Source organism: Podarcis pityusensis (genome assembly GCF_964106645.2).
Source record: "Podarcis pityusensis genome assembly, chromosome: 15".
NCBI lineage: Eukaryota > Metazoa > Chordata > Lepidosauria > Squamata > Lacertidae > Podarcis > Podarcis pityusensis.
In genome coordinates this window covers 3,474,698-3,495,132 of record NC_138040.1, presented here as the reverse complement: position 1 = coordinate 3,495,132, position 20,435 = coordinate 3,474,698, and the positions used below count along the sequence as shown (strand labels likewise).

General features: G+C 47.5%; 2 protein-coding genes across 11 annotated transcripts in view; one reads left to right on the top strand and one right to left on the bottom strand.

Moving 5' to 3' along the window:
• LOC308463991 (multidrug and toxin extrusion protein 1-like) overlaps positions 1 to 15,940 on the top strand; it is a 39,291-nt gene extending 23,351 nt beyond the window's left edge. For all 8 annotated transcript variants that reach the window (XM_080982982.1, XM_080982981.1, XM_080982978.1 and 5 more), the window contains 8 exons: positions 510 to 577; positions 2,843 to 2,951; positions 3,442 to 3,517; positions 9,983 to 10,052; positions 11,889 to 12,021; positions 12,249 to 12,343; positions 13,696 to 13,783; positions 15,181 to 15,940. In XM_080982982.1, coding sequence (XP_080839108.1) covers positions 510 to 577; positions 2,843 to 2,951; positions 3,442 to 3,517; positions 9,983 to 10,052; positions 11,889 to 12,021; positions 12,249 to 12,343; positions 13,696 to 13,783; positions 15,181 to 15,404 — 863 coding nt within the window. In that variant the 3' untranslated portion in view covers positions 15,405 to 15,940. The remainder of the gene's footprint in view (positions 1 to 509; positions 578 to 2,842; positions 2,952 to 3,441; positions 3,518 to 9,982; positions 10,053 to 11,888; positions 12,022 to 12,248; positions 12,344 to 13,695; positions 13,784 to 15,180) is intronic.
• A 1,233-nt stretch (positions 15,941 to 17,173) lies between these two features.
• ALDH3A2 (aldehyde dehydrogenase 3 family member A2) overlaps positions 17,174 to 20,435 on the bottom strand; it is a 35,734-nt gene continuing 32,472 nt past the window's right edge. For 2 of the 3 annotated variants that reach the window (XM_080983046.1, XM_080983045.1), the window contains exons 11-12: positions 19,499 to 19,616; positions 17,174 to 17,693 (exon numbers count right to left, since the gene is read on the bottom strand). In XM_080983046.1, the coding sequence (XP_080839172.1) occupies positions 19,536 to 19,616 (81 nt within the window). In that variant the 3' untranslated portion in view covers positions 17,174 to 17,693; positions 19,499 to 19,535. The remainder of the gene's footprint in view (positions 17,694 to 19,498; positions 19,617 to 20,435) is intronic. The other variant, XM_080983047.1, reaches the window with a different exon arrangement.

Below are 20,435 nucleotides of genomic sequence, written 5' to 3'. Positions count from 1 at the left end.
TCAATGGGTGGTGTTGATTGGCTGATGCTGCGGCAACTGGGCGGGCGATCGGCAGCTTCTGCCGACGATGGGACAGACGGGAGGCGGATTTTGTGATGCGTGCGGGTGAGTGATTTTTGGCAATCCCCCCCCTAAAAAAACACTCAACAACCCTGGGGGTGTCTTATACATGGGGGCGTCTTATAGACAGAAAAGTACAGTAAATATCACCTCACATAACTAACAGCCTGTATACAGCATTAAACTATTTCCAAACAACAGGAGAGCAAGAAAATAAAATTATGGCTAATACTTTTTACTTTTTAACTCCCTGCTCCCTGGTTATAAAGGTGTTTGTCTCAGTAGCAGCTCACATTCTTGGGGAGACTCCTGAGAGAGATGCCTTAAGGGCCGCAATGTTTTGAATGTTTGAATGCTTTGAATGTGTACGTGTCTAAAGCCCAGCACAGTCCTCTGTCAACGATTCCCACGTCCTGCCTTCCCTCCTCCCTCAATTTCCCCCAACCCAGGTCTCCTTGGGGTCCTAGAGCTGTCATGCCAATCCATCATTTACGAAGTGGCCACGATCGCCTACATGGTAAGACCTTCTCCATACAAATTATTATCGTGTTACATTTTGGGGTGGGTGGGTAGGGCAAGTCTGGACGATCCCCTTGGGTCGCTGTGATCCTATACAGGTTAGGTCTGAGCAAAAGAGGACGCTGAACTGGTCAGACGAGTTCCTTTGTAAGATAATGGCCAGCGAAGTGCCCTCATCAGCATCTCGAAAGAGTGAGCTGTGTTGCCATAGAGACAACATGGGGGAGCCTTTTCCCCATCCCACCTAGTCATCCTAGGAGGGAGAACAATAGGTTCAGTGGCAGGTGAATACTTTTTTGTTCCAGCAAACCTTGGGGACGGATGGATATCGTTTTATTGCAATTACTTTGTATTGCTTTAATAGCTTTCATATATGTATATATAGGGACGTAGGTGGCGCTGTGGTCTAAACCACTGAGCCTCTTGGGCTTGCTGATCAGAAGGTCGGTGGTTTGAATCCCCGCGACGGGGTGAGCTCCCGTTGCTTGATCCCTGCTCCTGCCAACCTAGCAGTTCGAAAGCAAGCCCAAAAGTGCAAGTAGATAAATAGGTACCACTCCAGCGGGAAGGTAAACGGCGTTTCTGTGCACTGCTCTGATTCACTGGAAGCAGCTTAGTCATGCTGGCCGCATGACCCGGAAGCTGTCTGTGGACAAACGCCGGCTCCCTCGGCCAGTAAAGCGAGATGAGCGCGCAACCCCAGAATCGTCTGCGACTGGACCTAATGGTCAGGGGTACCTTTACCTTTACCTTATAGATGTATATAGTTTTAATTCTATCAGTGTTTAATTGCTTTTTAATGATTCCCCCCCCTTTGTTTTTAGTGGTTCTTGTTTCTATCTGTAAGCTGCCTTGAGTCCCTGTGGGGGTATAGATATATAATTAGAATAATAACGATGATGGGCCGAGTGGGACTGTGTGTGTGTTTGAGAGTTTCGGCTGATGGTGGAAAGAGGAGAGACAGAGGCTTGTCTTGCTCTGTGCTGAACCCAGAGCTATAACATGATTTGCTGGGGTGTTCATGCTGTGAGCCCTTGCATCCGATGCCAAGGTTGTCTAGATGTGTAAACAAAACCATCTATCTCCACCGACCTTCACTCTCTCGCTGCTCAGAGATCAGGGTTGTGCTGTATATCATATATTTTATATATACCGTATTTTTCGCTCTATAGGATGCACTTTTTCTCCTCCAAAAATGAAGGGGAAATGTGTGTGTGTCCTATGGAGCAAATGCAGGGGGGGGAGGCAGGCAGGAAAAGCCCCCAAAAGCCACACACAAGCTCCGCGCGGCTCTTGCGGGCTTTTCCTCAGGAGGGAGAAGGGACTGACGCAGCCAGTCAGTCTCTTCTCCCTCCTCATAGAAAAGTCCACAGGAGCTGCGTGCTCCTTAGAGGGTACACGGCTCCTGTGGGCTTTTGCGGGAGGTGGGGGTATTGCCATAGCCGAGTGCAGCCTCTCCCTGCCGGGGAGGTTGCGCGGGGCTAAAGAACCCATAGCCCCGTTCAGCCTCTCCTGGCTGGAGAGGTTGCGCGCGGCTATGGCAGAAGCCAAGACAGCGAGCGGGATGCGTCTCGCTCGCTGTCTTGGCTTCTTTGCTCTTTGGGGCTGGGGGGCGGGAAAGAACCCGAGCGTCCCCTGCAGCCCCGAGAAGCTTGCGGAGCAGCGGGAAGGCTGCATGCCTTTCCGCTGCCCCCCGACCTTCTCTTTGGGGTGGCGGTGGGCTTCCCCCCGCCAGCCCCAAAGAGGAGGTCGAAAGGAACCCGAAGCCTGGAGAGCGAGAGGGGTTGATACGCACCGACCCCTCTCGCTCTCCAGGCTTCCAAGGTAGCCACCTGAAGGCAACTGAACACACCTTGAACGGCACCTTGTTTTAGAGGGGGAGAACAAGGGGGGAAAATTCTCCCCCTCTCTGCGAAGCGCCTCCTGCTGCTTCGCTGAAGGGGCGCTGCGCAGAGAGGGGGAGAATTTTTTTTCTTGTTCTCCCCCTCTAAAACAAGGTGTGTCCTATGGTTGGGTGCGTCCTATAGAGCGAAAAATACAGTACAGTATATGGGTGGAGCAAAAGTTGCAAAAACTGCCCATTGCATAAATAACCCATGATATTATTTAGGATGTATGAGTATGTTTTGAAGAATGGCAGTTCGAGATATTTTGGGGCGGTGGTGGTTTCTCAAGGGCGAGATGCTTCCAGTGAACATACACACACAATCTACGATCCCGAAAGCTTTGGTTAAGGTGTCAAAAGCAACGCTGTCCTTTCCAGATTCCGTTTGGGATCAGTGCATCTGTTAGCGTCCTGGTGGGCAACGCCTTAGGGGCTGGGAACTTCGAGGAAGCCCGGAAATCCTTCGTGGTCTCCATTTTGTGCACAGGTACGTGGAATTTCACAGCAAGCTCTTCTCGTTTCACAGAACTGCAGAGTTGGAAGGGACCCCGGGAGCGGCCATCTAGTCCAACCCCCCGCAATGGAACACAGTTATTTCATCTTATACCATGTCCCCCTTGGCAGCCATTTTGTGACTGGCTCCCACATCACTTTCTCGACATTCAAAATGGCCCCCCAAACGGTTGCCAACCCCTGTTTTAACCCTTCTTGGGACAAAGAAGGCAAAAGCCATAACTTCTCCCCTCAAGGCATTGCAGGACAGCTGGGTGCCAACCATGGGGTTAAACATTAACCCTTTTTGAGAGCAGCAGTTACAGTGATCGTCACCTTTCTACTATTTGTACTGTCTGGCTTGTGTCTGATGCTAGTCCTACCTAGAGTAGACCCATTTAAAATAGTGGGTATGACTAACTTGGGTGTCTGTTAATTTCAGTGGGTAAAACTTAAACTTATAAACTCTCTTTGATGTTCTCCAGTGTTTTTTTTCCTGCTGATGGGCACCCTGACGGCATCCACAAAGGACGTCCTAGCTTATATATTTACCAGCGATGAGTAAGTCACAAACCATGTTTTTTAGGCTGACAATAATACTTAGCATCAGTATGGTGCCAACTACACACCTTACATTTAAAAGTGCTACGATGTCACTGTAAACAGTCATGGCTTCCCCCAAAGAATCCTGGGAACTGTAGTTTGTTGAGGGTGGTTAGGAGACCCCTTATTCCCCTCACGGAACTACAATTCCCCAGGTTCCCTGGGAAGAGGGACTGAATGCTAAACCACTCTGGGAATTACAGCCCTATGAGGAGAATAGGGGTCTCCTAACAACTCTCAGCCTACTGTCCAAAATCAAGGCCTCATCCGCAATATATATTTAAAGCAGTTTCATGCCACCTTCAATAGTCGCAGTTTTGGTATGCGTACGCACCTTGCCTGGTGTGTTCTGAGCGATGCCAATTTTTCTTCTGTGAAGCGGGTATATTTGGGGTGACTGCAACAGTTCTGTGAGAGTTCCAAAGGTGTTCCTGGCTCAAAAAGGGTTAGGAACCCATGAAACAAGAGATAAAACACCGAGGGCATGCGGCCCTTGGAAGGGGATGCGGCCCTCGACATCCCAACGACCCTGTGAAGAAGGCCGCTGTTATTTACCTCATCCTGCAGAGGGAGCGTGTGCTTGTCTGGGATAAGCTGAGGGGTTCAAGAGTAGGAAACTGGGACTCCATTAAATTAAGGTTACTAGATTTTTTTCAATGAATCCTGGGACACTATAAATAAATAAATAAATATTATTTTTTTTGAAAAGAGAGGAAAAATAGTTATTTTTTAAAAATAAAGAAGTAATATCTTCTCTTCTGTGGTCTCCTCTGTTGCACGGCCTTCCTCTGGGTCCTGGCCTTTCTTGGAGCGCTAACTGTGCTTCCCCCTTCGCTCCCTCCCTCTCCCTCCTTGCACTGCGATCCCCTACAGGCTTACTCAGATGTAAGCATTAACAGAAACCCCCTCCTGTTGCTGCCCTGGCCCCCTGTCTGGGCATCTCCTGCGCAGGCATCGTCCGGCGGCTTCCCATCCGCGCTGCGCCCAGTCAGAGGCAGAGCTGGCAGCGAGCTGGCCCACGCTTGGGCCAGATCAGTTAATCTCTTGCTCTCCTCGTCTGTGATGGCCATCAACAAGCTGGCCGACAAGTACAGCTGCCCAAACACCACCCAGAGGCCGAGCCGGAGCCGGAGCTGACGGCCTTGAGCCACAGCGCCGACGGCAAGCTGAGTGCCAGGTTGCAGTGGCGCACCGAGCTCATCGACCCTGCGCAGCTCTCGCCCAGCGGCTGCACCCAGCACTGTGTCTTCAGCCCCTACACCAAGTCCCCATATGATGTGTCTTGTGCGCAACGCATCATATGGGGACTTTCAGCGAGGCAAAATGGCGGGCGCCAGGGCAGCAGGCAGCTCCTGAAGCCAGCCAGAGCCAACTGCGCTACCAGGCTGGCTCTGGGAGGCTGAGACTGCCGCTGCCACATTTCCCAGGGACATTAGATGAAATCCGGGGACATTCCAGGGATGGAATTTGTTCGGGGACAAATTTGCAAATCCGGGGATTGCCCCCGGGAAACGGGGACGTCTGGTAACCCTACATTAAATCTGAGATTCCCCCGTTTATACTATTAGCCGTAAAGAACTTCTGCATTCTGGCAAAAGTCCACCTGTTAAAAGAATAGAAAACAAAACATGGCAAAACGACTGCATAGATAACATTTGCACATAAGGTACATTAACTCAAAAGGGTATGCTTGGCAGGAAACTTCGCAAGGGGTTAACAGTTCTGTTCCTTGGGTTAAGTTTTGCCAGCTGAGTTTTTTTTTTTTTTAAGTCTTTCTGTGCTCTATTTTTTTTCAGAGCTTTAAGCCATGTTGCAAATTTCAGTTCATTTGCCAGTGTCTGTATAAAGAATAATGCGCTCCTTGCTTCTGGCAAAGTTTCAAATTCCTCAGAGTATCAATTCCTATGTTATGCTGTGGCTCCTTTTGCAGAGTAAAATTGCACCTTAAAAGAAAAACTTTTTGACAAATTTCACAGAAAGCATTCACTTGCTTTTAAGAAAGTCATTTCTTCAGGTTAGTTCTCGGGGCAGGGGGGTGGGTAACCTTTGTGGGTTTTCTGGGGTTTTTGTCGCTTGATTGTAAATCCAGACAGTGTGAGGTTCGGGGTAGCTGGTTGGCGAGAATGCAGCATTTTCCTCTTGGGATAGCAGCCAAGAGATAAGCTACTCCAAGCGCCTGGCACAAGGGGGGAAAAAAAAAGAAGCTAATGTCCTGTTACTTGCGTGAATGAGAAACAGTCTGTTCACTTGCTTTCCACTGCAACAGTCTTTTAGCAAGAACAGAGATGAGAAGAAATCATTTTTGAGACATCTTATTGTTCCCAGCCTGTGGGGGTGGGGTATGTCGGGCGTGGGGCCTGTGGACATTCCATTTCCCAATGACCCTCTTGCCTGCAGATGGCACACTGGTTTCTTCCCTAGGCGTCTTCTGCCCCTCTCGTGGACACCCTCCGGGACTGCATTTTTGGCTGCTGGCTGCTTCAAGACAAACCCCTAATTATTTTGGCTGGGTCCTCTTTGAAAGAAGGATTCTGATTTAAGTGCTTGGAGGACTGTGGTCCTGGGCGTCGGATGACTCCAGGGGGTCGTACACTCAGTGGGGTGGGGCCATCAAAGTGGAGTTTTAGCTGCCTCAATTGCAACATCAGTATTGTCCGCTGCCCTGAGGGAATTTATCTTGCGGATTTCCTCAATGGTCAGTATTGTAATCCTAGGGCTCTTCAATCCCTTGGGTTTAATTGTCTCTTTTTTTTAACAGTTCTGTCCCATGCGTCTCTCAAAGCCTTCCCTTTTGTTCCTTTCTGTCAATTCACATCCTTGCATTGTGCTGCATCTAGAACTCAAGAAGCCACATCCAGCTCACTCTTTTGGATTGCTTACTGGCTCTATCTCACGCGGCTCTTTAAAATCTTCTGCTCTTTTCTTTCTGCCAATTCACATACCGAAATACTCTTTTGGACTGTCTGCTTGTCCATTTCACCTGATTCCTTCTGAATTTCACCATTCTCCATATCACCTTCTTCCTCACTTTCCTCCTTTCTTTCTTCCTCAGTCTCTTTGCTTGGGGGTTGGGTAGGGGGAACCTCATTTAGCCCTGGTGCAGTTGCTGCATAGGGTGGAGGGGGGCTAATTATTCCTCTTCTGGGTCTGGCAAGACTGCTGTTTTTTCTAACTTGTACCTGCTGCCATACTGGGCACAGTTTTGGCTTGGGCTAATCACAGTTCTATTTTTCCTTTTTTTAAAAAAATAATATTTATTAAAGTTTCAAAGGAAAAAAAAGGGAAAAAAATCACATTAGTAAAAAAAATTAACAATGAAAAGGAAAAATACAAAGTAGGAAAAAAAAGAAAAAACAGTTAAAAACAATTCCATCTTTTCCTCACTTCTTTTAAATTTATTTGTTTCCCGGACCTCCTCATACCTCCCTCTTTTGTATTCCAATTAAATTTGTTAATCCAACAATTCCTTTCCCTCCTTTTTAATCCTAATCTTTAATCTTGATATATTATAACTTTACATTTTTACATATTAAAAACCAATTTTTCCATATTCTTTTATACCTGTACAGCTAGAAACCACTTAACTTCAATCCAACATCATTCTAACATTCATTAATTTTGCAATATTTCTGTAAATAATCTTTAAATTTCTTCCAATCTTCTTCCACCGACTCTTCTCCCTGGTCACGGATTCTGCCAGTCATTTCCGCCAATTCCATGTAGTCCATCATTTTCATCTGCCATTCCTCCAGTGTGGGTAGATCTTGTGTCTTCCAATGCTTTGCAATGAGTATTCTTGCTGCTGTTGTAGCATACATAAAGAAAGTTCTGTCCTTTTTTAACACCGATTGGCCGACTATGACCAGGAGAAAGGCCTCTGGTTTCTTCAAGAAGGTATATTTAAATACCTTTTTTAGTTCATTATATATCATCTCCCAGAAAGCCTTAATCTTTGGGCACGTCCACCAAAGGTGAAAAAATGTACCTTCAGTTTCTTTACATTTCCAACATTTATTATCAGGCAAATGGTAGATTTTTGCAGGCTTTCCTAAGCCATGGGGGACGGTTAGGAACTTCACATAAGTGTTGGAGTCTATTTTTCATCAGGTTTTTTTTAAAATCCCCAATCTTCTCCCTTTGTGGCATCTTTCCAGTTTGTTCAGGAAACATCGCAGGCGGGTCGTGGGAGTTGTTTTACTGCTTTTTCTCCATGACCCTGGAACCCTGGAACCCTTGAGATACTGGGACACTCCCTCCTCCTAATGTAATTTCTCTCACTCAGTCACAGACCGCACATTGCTTTCAACGTCTCACACACTCAAAAACATTCACTGGAGTGTCCCCACACGCACATTCAGAAAAACCCATGCACCTCCCCCAATCCCCTTTTTTTCCAACACCAAAACCACAACCGGCAGCGCCTAGACTTCGACCGGAGCCCAGCAGCACCCTTTACTGCTTTTTCTGGGCAAAACCAAAACCAGTGGCACTTCTTCTACCCTGCTGGTGGAGCTGATCAAACTCTCTTTGCTCCCACCTAACCCTGTGGAACTTACCTTTGTCCTCAAGGTACCTTCTTTCGGCCATTGCTTTTTCTCCGGTCCTTGCAGTGTGTCCACTCAGGAACGGGTGGCAATTCCTCCCACGAACTTGGCAGGATGTGCACTGGAACTGCTGACACGAACCGAGCTGTTCACCACAGGGACGCCTTGAACCCACATCCCTTATCCTCAGGGAATGTTGTTTTTCCCGGCCAACGCACCAAGAAATGTAGCCTTATGAGGCTTTGCCCTCGGGTGGGAAAAATATTGCGCCCGGGAAAGGGAAGTGGGAGTCAACAGACACTCAAGGAATAGTTTCGGAGAAAAGGCTTTTTATTTCTACCATCCATGAACTGGTAGAAGGAGCAAGTGTGATAGTTCACAAAAAGCATGCACGAAGTTCACAGTCATGTGCACAAGCATATATACCCCTTTCCAGTTCCCTCCTCCTTTCTCCTCCTTCCGGAGTCCTGCCCCATGAGTTCCTCTGAGCATGAACAGAAAGCTGTCTTGGGACTATTGGACTCTTGGCACCCTTCCCAGGAAAGGGGTTTTCAGCATGTTCAGATATGTTTCAATCTCTTGTTCTGGCATGGTTCCCGGACAGAAAGCAAGTTGCAATGTGGTTCTTTAGCAAGGCCAGAAGGCATGAGAAAGGCCTGAGAAACAATGGACTGTTCTCTACCTTTGTTACAGCAGAGCGGAATGTTTCTGATGCTTAGCTGCTGAGAAAATGATTTTGAAAAGCTTTGAGAAGCTTTGAGCCTGCTTTGGTGGGGGTGACTTCGGGCCTAGGTGGGGTCACCTGTCCTCACCTTCCTTCAGTGTGCGCAGAGAGGCATGAAATTCTGTGATTTCTTGTCATGCAGTAAGAACTTGGCGACAAACTGCAGCATTGTTATTAAAAGGGGGAATTTCTTTGAGTTGACAAATTGGCTTAGGAACAAAAAATAAAGCAAGACAAATGTTTCTGGGAGCTCGGTTGGGGCAGAACACAGAGTCTGAGGCATTTATGGGGTAGAGGGGCGGTTCTAGTCTGGTATCTCGGGCCCATAGATGTGGCCAGAACAGCCTCCTAGAAAGGCAGGTTGTTCCTTGGAATGAAACAATAAACACACAAGACGTAAACGGCTGTGCGTTTGAAAAAATAATATATACTATTCACTGTATTGAATTGTAGATTTCAACAGAAGTACTAACTCGAAGTTCAACGAAAAAAGTAGAAGACCCAGTGGATCAGTTCATTCTCTAATCAGTTTATGCGTAAGGTCCATACACGTATGTGTTTATTTCACCTGTCTGTTCATAAAGTACAACAATCCACACGAAAGGTTGTTGCAGTTCCACAGAATCCTTTCACAGAGTCTAAGACAAAGATTTCAGGAATATTAGCCTTGTTTCGCCATCTTGGGCTTCATCAGTAGTACAAACTCCAAGTAATGCAAATAAATACAATATCGTAATCTCACACGTTTTACAGCAAAATTAATATAAAAACCGTCAACAACCGTATATACCATATATGATATCACAGGACAGTGGATCTTATAGCATAGTAGTAGCTGCTGTAAGCAATTCAATACAATGAATAGTATATATTATTTTTTCAAACGTACAGCCGGTTACGTCTTGTGTGTTTATTGAATATGTTTCACGTAAACAGAGGTTTGTTGTTGTTTTGCCCTTGGAATTAAACGGCACCCTTTCATGGAATCATAGGATTGTAGACTTGGAAGAGATCCCAAGGATCATTTAGTCCAGCCCCCTGCAATGCAGGAATCTTTTGTCCAGTGTGGGACTCGAATCCGCTACCCTGATATTAAGAGTCTCATGTTCTACTTACTGAGGTATCCCTTTTTGCTTTCTGTCTCTCTGCAAATAGGGAGGTAGTTGAACTCGTGGCAAAGGTCATTCCAGTCTACGTCGCTTTCCACCTCTTCGAAGCCCTTTGCGTGAGTATATTCACTTTTAAGGAAAATAGGATCTCTCATCTTGTATAATAATAGTAATAGTAATAATAGTAATAATAATAATAATAATAATAATAATAATAATAATAATTTATATTTATACTCCGCCCTCCCCGGCCAAAACCAGTCTCAGAGCGGCTAACATCAAACGTATAACACATTAGCATAAAATCAGGCAATCAATTAAAATACATCCTAAAATCAGATCAGGAAGTTGAATTGAGGTTGGGTTGGTTTTTTTTTAATGATTTGCACAATGCACAACCTACTCATTGTTCTCATGCCTTCTTAAGGAGAGGTCTAATCCAGTCCCAACAAAAGAAGAATGGATACTAAAAACTTACGGAATATGCAGAAATGGCAAAACTTGCCGGAAAAATATGAAATCAAGATAACAAACTTTTTATAAAGGAATGGAAATGGTTTATTGAATATTTACAAACAAATTGTAAACTGATAAGAACATTGGCAGGATTATTGTAATAACCTTCAGTTTCATAAAAATATATATTTAGATGAATAAATGAACAAATTAATTTAATTTGGATATGCAGAAAATATTAAAAATAAAGTTCAGGAGCTGCAGAAAGAGGGCAAAGGAAGTCAAGTTTTTAAATGTTAAAATGACAGTAACATTTCTGAAATGAATCAGGGCTTGGCTCTGGAAAGTCACGAATAATAAGAGAGCAGGAGAAAAGAGTTTTAAAGTTCTCTGCCTTGCTTTTTTGGGTGGCCAAGGCCTTCTTGGCACACTGGCTCCAGAAGGATAGAACTGCACTAATGGGGACAGTTTTTGTTACACGCTTTTTGTTGTATTTTGTATTTGGTTAAAGGGGAAAATGGAAATTGATGGTAGAATAAAAGGAGAATTCCCCGGATGCCTAGATATCCGGGTTTGGGGCAAGTACTCTTTGCTGAGAAAACCCCAGCATAGATTTAAAACCACAAAGCATGCAGCAAAGTGTGGGAATATAGGCTTCCAAAGTCCCCCCACTTCCCTTTGCATAGAAAGAGACCACATGGTCGGTAAGTTAAAATGCTTTACTTACAAACTTTTCCAAAGTCAGATTCACGTGCTGTTCCATACAGCAGCAAGAAAACACAGGCAGTATAGTTTCCAAATGTTACACTGTTCCTGAATTATTTGTATGGAAACTCAAAGATGGATCGCTGAAGCAATGCGTTCTAAGCTTGGAGCAGCCAGCTTAGACCTCCTTACTGGTCAGGTGGAAGGGAAAGACCAAAGAGTCTGGTCACCCTTCCTCCCAAGGGGCGGGTGTTGTAACCTAGCTAAGCCTGACAGGACAGCTTACTCTATGGTCTTAACCCCCTCCATGCATTTAGAGTGGTTCTATGAGGCTGGATGGATGTGGGTGGCGCTGTGGGTTAAACCACAGAGCCTAGGACTTGCCGATCAGAAGGTCGGCGGTTCGAATCCCCACGACAGGGTGAACTCCCATTGCTCGGTCCCTGCTCCTGCCAACCTAGCAGTTTGAAAGCACACCAGTGCAAGTAGATAAGTAGGTACTGCTCCGGCGGGAAGGTAAACGGCATTTCCGTGCGCTGCTCTGGTTCGCCAGAAGCAGCTTAGTCCTGCTGGCCACATGACCCAGAAGCTGTATGCCGGCTCCCTCAGCCAGTAAAGCGAGATGAGCGCCGCAACCCCAGAGACGGCCACGACTGGACCTAATGGTCAGGGGTCCCTTTACCTTTTTATGAGGCTGGATATATCCCACAACGTTTTGTGCGTACCACCCCAGAAGGTAAGCCCTGTGTGAGACGCAATCATATTGTAACCCCTTCTTCCCCTCTTCGCAGTGTACCACCAGTGGGGTCTTGCGTGGCACCGGGAAACAGAAGCTTGGCGCCATCTTCAACGCCGTCGGGTACTATGCTGTGGGATTGCCGGTGGCCATAGTGCTGGTTTTTGTGGCCAAAATGGGACTCATAGGTACCACTCTTAATAGCAAGTTCCCTCATTGGTCCGTCTGGCTCAGTATTGCCCACACTGATTGGCTGTGGCTTTCTGGTGCCTCAGGAAGGAGTTCCTATTCTTCTACCTGGAGGTGCCAGCGGGAATCAAACCTGGGACCTTCTGCATGCAGGCCTGACACTCTGCCTCTGACGTATAGCCGCCGTTGACCCTTCTGTGTGGTCTCTCTCCTCCTTTTCCCTCAGGCCTCTGGCTGGGCATGTTGATATGTGCCCTTATCCCTTGCATATGCTCTATAACCTACATTGGCCGGATGAACTGGAAGCAGGCGGCTGAGGAGGTAGGGAGATTAATAATAATAATAATAATAATAATAATAATAATAGTAATAATAATAATTTGTTATTTATACCCCACCCATCTGGCTGAGTTTCCCCAGCCACTCTGGGCGGCTTCCAATCGAATGGTAAAAACAATACAGCATTAAATATTAAAAACTTCCCTAAACAGGGCTGCCTTCAGATGTCTTTGAAAGATAAGATAGCTACTTATTTCCTTGACATCTGGTGGGAGGGCGTTCCACAGGGCGGGCGCCACTACCAAGAAGGCCCTCTGCCTGGTTCCCTGTAACCTCACTTCTCGCAGGGAGGGAACTGCTAGAAGGGCCTCGGAGCTGGACCTCAGTGTCTGGGCTGAACAATGGGGGCGGAGACGCTCCTTCAGGTATACAGGAGCAAGGCCGTTTAGGGCTTTTGGGGGGGGCCGCATTCCCTGTGTCGGGGGCCGTATGTTGGCAGCAAGCGGAGCCACAGGCAAAAGTGTTCCAGATTAACTGATCTGGAGCAAAGACCACTCTGCTTCCATTTTCCGTGTAATAATTTCCCAGCTGGATCGGGGCAAAGGGAGCCCACCTAGCCCGGTCAGAAGCCCACAAGCAGGGCCGAAGCACAGCAGTGAAGCTCCCCCCCACTTACGACCCCATGTTAGCGAAAGTTTCCTGCACTGCGGGGGTTGGACTAGATGACCCCCGGGTCCCCTCGCAACTCTTCAATTCTCACGATTCCACGATCCGTGGCCACCTTGGCTTGTAGCTGCCGACGGACACCTCTGTGGATTCGTCAAATGCTCTTTTGAAGCCACTCAGATCAGAACCAACAGGTGTGCCCAGGTGAAAAAGGAACAAATGTGTAGGAAGAACAGGGCAGCGTTGGGGGCCGCATAAAATGATGTCAGGGGCCACACGAGGCCCACCAGGACGGCAGGAGCTATGTTGGAGTAGGAAACAATACGATGGCCAAGGAGAGTTACATAATTTTCTATTGTTTCTTTTTCCTGTTTTTATCTTGTGAGTCATTCCAGTGTAAAACTGGAAAATTATTGCAAGTGCTGAACATAGAAGCTTCCTTATCTTGATCCAGCCCCTTGGTCCATCCAGCTCAGCATTATGGACACTGGCTGGCAGCTGCTCTCCAGAGTTTGTGGCAGGGAGTCCCACCCCCCCCCACAGCCCAACCTGGAGATGCTGCCAGGGACTAAACCTGGGACATTCTGCATGCCAAGCAGGGGCCCCAGGCACTGAACTGCAGCTCCTCTCCCTGCGGAGAGGTCCGAGAAACCTTAAAAAAAAACCACATCCAAATCCCTGGCCGCACAAAGTGCTTCCTTAACAAACTGTCTGGATCCTCCCTCCAGGCTCAGCACCGTGCAGGATTGACCCAGAGGCTGCCCCCGGAGGGTTTGAACTCGGCTCCCGTCCCAACCAAGATGGCTCCTTCTTCTGGTATGGAACATGAGTTTGTTTTTTGCTTGTTTGATCAGAAGTGTGGCCACTTTTCGACTGCAAGGCTTATAAACAGGGGAACCGGCGGCCCTCCTTCAAAGCCCAAGGGTAGTGTTGAAATGCCCATTAACACCAACCCCGCAGATGCAAAGGGAGGGGGCGATGCCGTTGGGCTGCTGACTTCGTTGGTTTTATAAAACATGGGGAAAGTCATGTCTCCCTGCCCCCACAAACTTATTTTAGCCTCCTGCTGCTCTGTAGCACAAAGGGGTCAGTGCCAGGGCCTGATTTAAGTCTGACGAGTCCCTAAGCTACTGAAGGTAATGGGGCTCTTTGTATGTCCAGCTGTCCTTTGTCAACAACAAATCGCTGCTGTTTTTGTTGTTGAATATATAAGGTAAAGGTAAAGGGACCCCTGACCATTAGGTCTAGTCGTGACCGACTCTGGGGTTGCAGCGCTCATCTCACTTTATTGGCCGAGGGAGCCGGCATACAGCTTCCGGGTCATGTGGCCAGCATGAGTAAGCCACTTCTGGCGAACCAGAGCAGCGCACGGAAACGCCGTTTACCTTCCCGCCGGAGCAGTACCTATTTATCTACTTGCACTTTGACGTCCTTTTGAACTGCTAGGTTGGCAGAAGCAGGGACCGAGCAACGGGAGCTCACCCCGTCGCGGGGATTCGAACCGCTGACCTTCTGATTGGCGAGTCCTAGGCTCTGTGGTTTAACCCACAGTGCCACCTGCATCCCTTATTCACCTGCCTTGTAGTCAGGACTTTTCCCACAGTGCCTTGTAGTCACTTGTAGTGTTGAATATACGCTATATGGTAATTTATGGACCTAATAGGTATCTAAAGCCATTTGCACGTAACAAAAGGCTAGCAGGCGGGGCCCATTATTTACATCCTAGGAGCCTACACAACACAAAACACTGTTGCTGTATGTAGGTTTTAGTTTATTTGTTTTTTATCTTATATTTTGGAAACGTGCATCCAGTTTTTTTTTCCTTTACATTTTTTTAGGGCCCCCAAGAGAGGTGGGCTCTAAGCTGTTTAGCTTATACGTAAATTTGCGCCTGGTTGTTTCGTCCAACGTGGGGCTCGAACCCTGAGACTGAAGAGTCTCACGCTCTAGCCACTGAGGCGCAATGCTTCAGAAACCTTACGCAGAAATGATTTCTGAAGGTGAATGTTGGCTGGAACCTTGTGCCCCGCCATGAAGAAAAGGTAGGATATTTGACCGCATGCTGCCCCCCTTGACAGTGAGCGAAGACCAAGCAAGGGCAGAGTGAGGAAAATGGATGGCAGAGGCCTATATGGTCCAGGATTCTGTTCTCACGGCAGCTAACCAGATGCCAAGCTGACAGTCGTCTCTCTCTTCTTCTCCGCCTGCTGCAGGCCAGACGGACGCTCAGAACGGAGCCGTCCTCCTTAGTTTCTCCAGGACCGACGGGCCAACTTACCAGCTCCAGCTGCAGGATGAGACGGTGACAGGCCTCTCCACTGTGGGAAAAGTCCTGACTACAAGGCAACTGATCCTCCAGAGGGGACTGGCCGTTGCAGCTGCTGTCATCATCCTGGCCATCGGCGTCACGATTCGGTTCTTCACGGTTAAAGATTAGGGATATATTCACACACACCCCATTTTGGTTGGTCCAGGAAGGAGACAGAGGGAGGGGGTCCTGTTGGACTTAGAAGCAAGAAACTGGACCCCAGAATAGCTGGGTGCAAGGTTGTGTTTTGATGTCATCAGCGAGTGCAGGACGGACTTGAACCAAGGACTTGGTGGCGCAAGAAACCCAGCTCCGGCTCAGAGAGGAATAGCCACACTGCAGCCTGACAGATGTCACTGTGCTACACTCCCATCATCCCTTGCAGTTGGCAGCCATGTTGGCTGGGGCTGATGGGAGTTGGAGTCCAACCGTTGCCTACCTCTGGCAGGGCAGAAACCATGCTGTGGAGAGGAAGGGCCGCCTCTCGCTATGTTCTGCTCAAGAGTTGACCAAAACTGAAATGAATGGGCCTCCGTCAGCTGTGCCCATTAATGTCAATGGGTCTACTCTGAGTAGGATGCAACCATGAAACGATATCAATAAAGCGCTCAAGGCCCAAAGGTCAAATCAGGAAAAACTCTTAATCATTAAAAAGCTTCAACCCACTCTCGAGTTTAATCATGTTATATTTGCAGCTTGCGTAAGTTACAAGGATACACCCACATTTCTTAAACATACAGAGAAATATATCCATCTTCCCATATAAAATATTTTGATAATAATTCTAAACTCACGTCAGTTCTTTTGTTCTCTGCATCTAAAATACTTTATGTAAGAAGTGTTTATTTTGAAGGGAAAAGAATGAAAGGAAGAGAAATCCTTGGAAAAGGTCAGTTGGAAACAAATCTATAGATCGCTCTGGTTGAATTTAATCCACCTGCCAGCACAGAAATGGGATGAGTCAGTTGTAGTAAATCAGACCAGCCTCCACTGGTGCCTTCCAGAGGGTTGGGACTACAAGTCCCATCGGCCTCAGCCAACCTGATGGATTTTGTAGTTCAAAAACATATTGGAAGATGCCAGGTTGCGGAGAGGCTGTATTAAAACACCCATCTCGGAAACCTCTCTTTTAAAAAACAAAACCCTTTTTCTTCTCCTCCCTCTTTGTAGTGAACTCTGGGAACTGTAGCTCTGGGAGGGGAACTTGGAATCTCCTAACAAGTCCCAGCACCCTTATCCAAGTACAGCTCCCATAATTTATTTATTTTTGGGGGGGGGGGAGCCATGACTGTTGAAAAGGGCATCATGTGAGGTGCGGATGGGGTTGACATCTGGAAGAGGAGTGCGGCCTGAAATCGGTCACACAAACACACCCTAAGGCCGCTTTGCGGGGCTCGTGTCACTTTGCAAGCCAAATCGGACTGGGCAGCTGGCCTGCAGCCTGTCTGGATTTTGCAGACTCCCAGCTCCAGATCAGCCCCAGGCAGCCTGGTCAGGGATGCTGGGAGCTGGGGGTCCTGCAAAATCCAGAGGCCCAGAGGTTCTCCACCTCCACCAGATACAAGAAGGTATTTGGCACAGAGTCAGGTGGGAAACCAGCCCGCTCTCTCGCACAGTGCCCTTTCATTTTGCAGCGGGACAACTGCCAGGCAATACCCTAACCCTCTCTGTAATCCTGAGGAGGCACAGAAATCCGTCACTGTTTCTGCGTGGACAACTCTGGGACAGAAGCGGTTTAAGGGTCCCAATTTTCACCAGGAAATTTCCCCTTCTGAAGGGGAGTAAAGGCGGATGAGGACTAGCCTCATTATATGGGCAAGTAGGCCTTCTGGAATATACACCCCGTGCCCCATTATTATTTAATTTGTTTAATTATTTAATTTGGGACCAGCACCCCATTTATCGAAGGCTTTCATCTGTTTATTTTCTGTACAATTGCACTCCTTCCCAAAACCACAACCCCATTCTGATTTCAGCCTCCTTTTGGAGCATTTCACGTTCCTCGTTTCTGATTATTGATTATTATTTCAAAGACAACCTAAGCCAAAGAGGCGAGACGGGGACTGATGTATCAGCCCATCTGGCACAGAGCAAGGCCACTTCTTTCTTTTTAAAAAACCTCAGACATATTTTGTGTGTGTGAAGAGTCCTTCAAGAACAGCAGCGAGAATATTGACAGCGCTTTTCGGTTTCGCTACCTAAAACGCCCTCGTTTACAGCGGGAGGCTGTGGGCGCAGACTGTCGCTCAGATCCTCCTCCTGACTTTTTAGTGTGTTAAATGATTAAAAAGAAATGGCAAAATTCCTTACAGAAGTGTGATTTAGCAACCAGCCCCCTTAACCCGGTGAGAACAGCTTGTATAACACGACTTGTTCCGTCAATGGTGTCTGTGAACCCTGGACTCAGAAAAACGCGACCTGGAAGAAAGAGAGAGAATTGAACGCCATTAGCTCTTTGAATCTACGGTGTGTTTTCCTTCATTCGTGCGTGGTTTTTAAAGGGAAAAAACCCCAGAAATTTGAAGCTATGCATGGAAGAATGTCCAATGCTGCCTTAAACTGAGGCACGCCGTTGATGCATCTGCTCTTAGAATCTGATCAGCAGCGGCTCTGTGGGGCCTTGCCAGCAAATGGTCTTTTTGCGAGCGATCGCGATGGACACATGTCAAATATAGCAAGCGGCCACCGCAACTCTCCCATTCTAAACTTATCAGCAGATCATTGCAAGCCACACGCAAAAACAGAAACATCTTATTGGATGCGTATCAGAACAGATAACTTGATCTTCTTGTTATCCACAAAAACGAAGAGATATCTTGTGTCCGAGGCGCTGCTAGATCAGGGATGGGGAGCCTGAGGAAGACCTCTCTGCCAATAAGAGCCATTTGACAGTGGAACAGATTCCCACAAGAGATGGTGGACTCTCCTTCCTTCGCTGGAGGTCTTTAAGCAAAGATTGGATAGCCATCTATCACGTATTTATAGCTGAGATTCTGCACTGCAGGACTAGATTCCGACTCCACAAGTCTATGATTCTGTGCTGCTGGACTCCCAACGCCCCCAGCCAGTAGCCTGGCCACAGGTTACATGAGAAGAGCCAATGGCCCATCCAGTCCAGTTCTCCCCGGGGCCAACCAGATGCCCATCACAGGGAACCTGCAAGCAGCATCTGGGCACAAGAGCGCCATCCCCTTCTACGGTTCCCAATAACTGTGCAGGCAGAGCCGAGCCGCTGATAGCATTTGAAGCCTCTTTTAAAGCCAACACCACTCTTGTGGGAGGGAGTTCCACAGCTCAACAATGCGCTGCGTGAAGAAACAATTCCTTCCATTTGTCCTGAATCTTCCAACCTCTGAAGATGCCCACGAGTTATCGTGTTACGAGGAGGGAAAAACTTCTCTCTGTCTGATTTCTCCATGCCACGCATAATTCTATAGAAGTCTATCCTAGACTGGTGACTGGGGGCGGCCGCCAAGACCACATAACACCGGTCGTGAAAGACCTACATTGGCTCCCAGTACGTTTCCAAGCACAATTCAAAGTGTTGGTGCTGAACTTGAAAGCCCTAAACGGCCTCGGCCCAGTAGACCTAAAGGAGCGTCTCCACCCCATCGTTCTGCCCAGACACCGAGGGCCTTCTGGCAGTTCCCTCGCTGCGAGAAGCCAAGTTACAGGGAACCAGGCAGAGGGCCTTCTCGGTGGCGGCACCCACCCTGTGGAACACCCTCCCACCAGATGTCAAAGAGAACAGCAACTACAAAACATCTGAAGGCAGCCCTGTTTAGGGAACAGTAATGTTTGATACATTACTGTATTTTAATATTTTGCTGGAAGCAGCCCAGAGTGGCTGGGAAAGCCCAGCCAGATGGGCGGGGTATAAATAAAAAAATATTATAATTATTATATATTATCCTGTCACCTCTGACTTGCCTTTTCTCCAAACCGAAAAGCCCCAAAGGCTGCCACTTTTTCCTAGTAGAGGAGTCATTTTGATCCCCTTGATCATTTTGCTGGAATGATGGGTTTTGTACACCCACCGTGCCTGCAAGACCGCCGGGGTTCCTCACCCCTGAACTAAACTCTTTCCCCGATGCTGCTCAGTTACAGAAAGCCACAACCGAGCGCATGCCATTTTTTAATCATGCGGCCCCCACATCTGTGCAAGCCGCATGCAGGGGCCGCACGGGAGACGGGCACGGAATAGCAAGAAAGGAGAGTCCTACCTCCCCTGAACGGTGCCGGCTTTGAGTATGGATTTCATCACTTCCTACTGAGGTTCCACATTCTCTGTGTGGCCACTGCAGCCAGCAAGGTCTTAATCCCTAGCCCAACCCGGCCATTCTGGGGAGAACCAGAAGAAAATGAGAAGTAGATTGGGTAAGGGGGCAACCCCTGCTTCTGTCAGACTTAAAATGCGTTGGGCTCGTGGGCTGAGTTCTTGTAGGGAAGGAATACACCCATACAGAGGAGTGCCAGGCCTTGGGGAACCTGTATAGAGGCTGCAGCCGTTGTTGGACTTCAACTCCCAGCAGGCTGCAGGGCCACCGGCCAGTGGAATTATGGGAGTTGGAGTCCAGCAACGTCTGGAGAGCCAAAAGGTTCCCTCTGGGCAATGATGTCAGAGAAGAGAATCCGGTTTAAGGCAGCAATGGGAGCTGGAAGAGCAGAATTTAGAGAATCAGATGGGGCCTCCCAGTGCCAATCTATTTTCATTTTTTATTTCTGTGTGTCTATAACCTGCTCTTCACTGAATATTTCCAATCCCAAGGCGGTGAGCAATGAGATGAAGAAATGATAATAAAAATGTCCAGAAGTAAATGACAACGGTGTAAAGAAAAATGACAGAATCTGTAAAGATAATGAAGAAATGAACCGCACCATCCTAAAGCAAACACAGATAAAGTATAGAGAGGACAATAATTAACATTTTCCCCAATTTAACCAAATTCCTAGGTAAAGAGAACAGGGCAAACAACCACATGGGTCTTAGAAACCGTTCCCACTCCATCTTTCTGGGGGCAACTCACTCACTCCTTCTCTGCCCCCCGCACAATTATTCAGATAAATTATATATTCAATTTCACTTACACATTTAAGCCACTGAACTACAGTTGCTTCTGAGCAAAGACGTGTGTGTGAGCACTCATTCTGTCTTAAGAA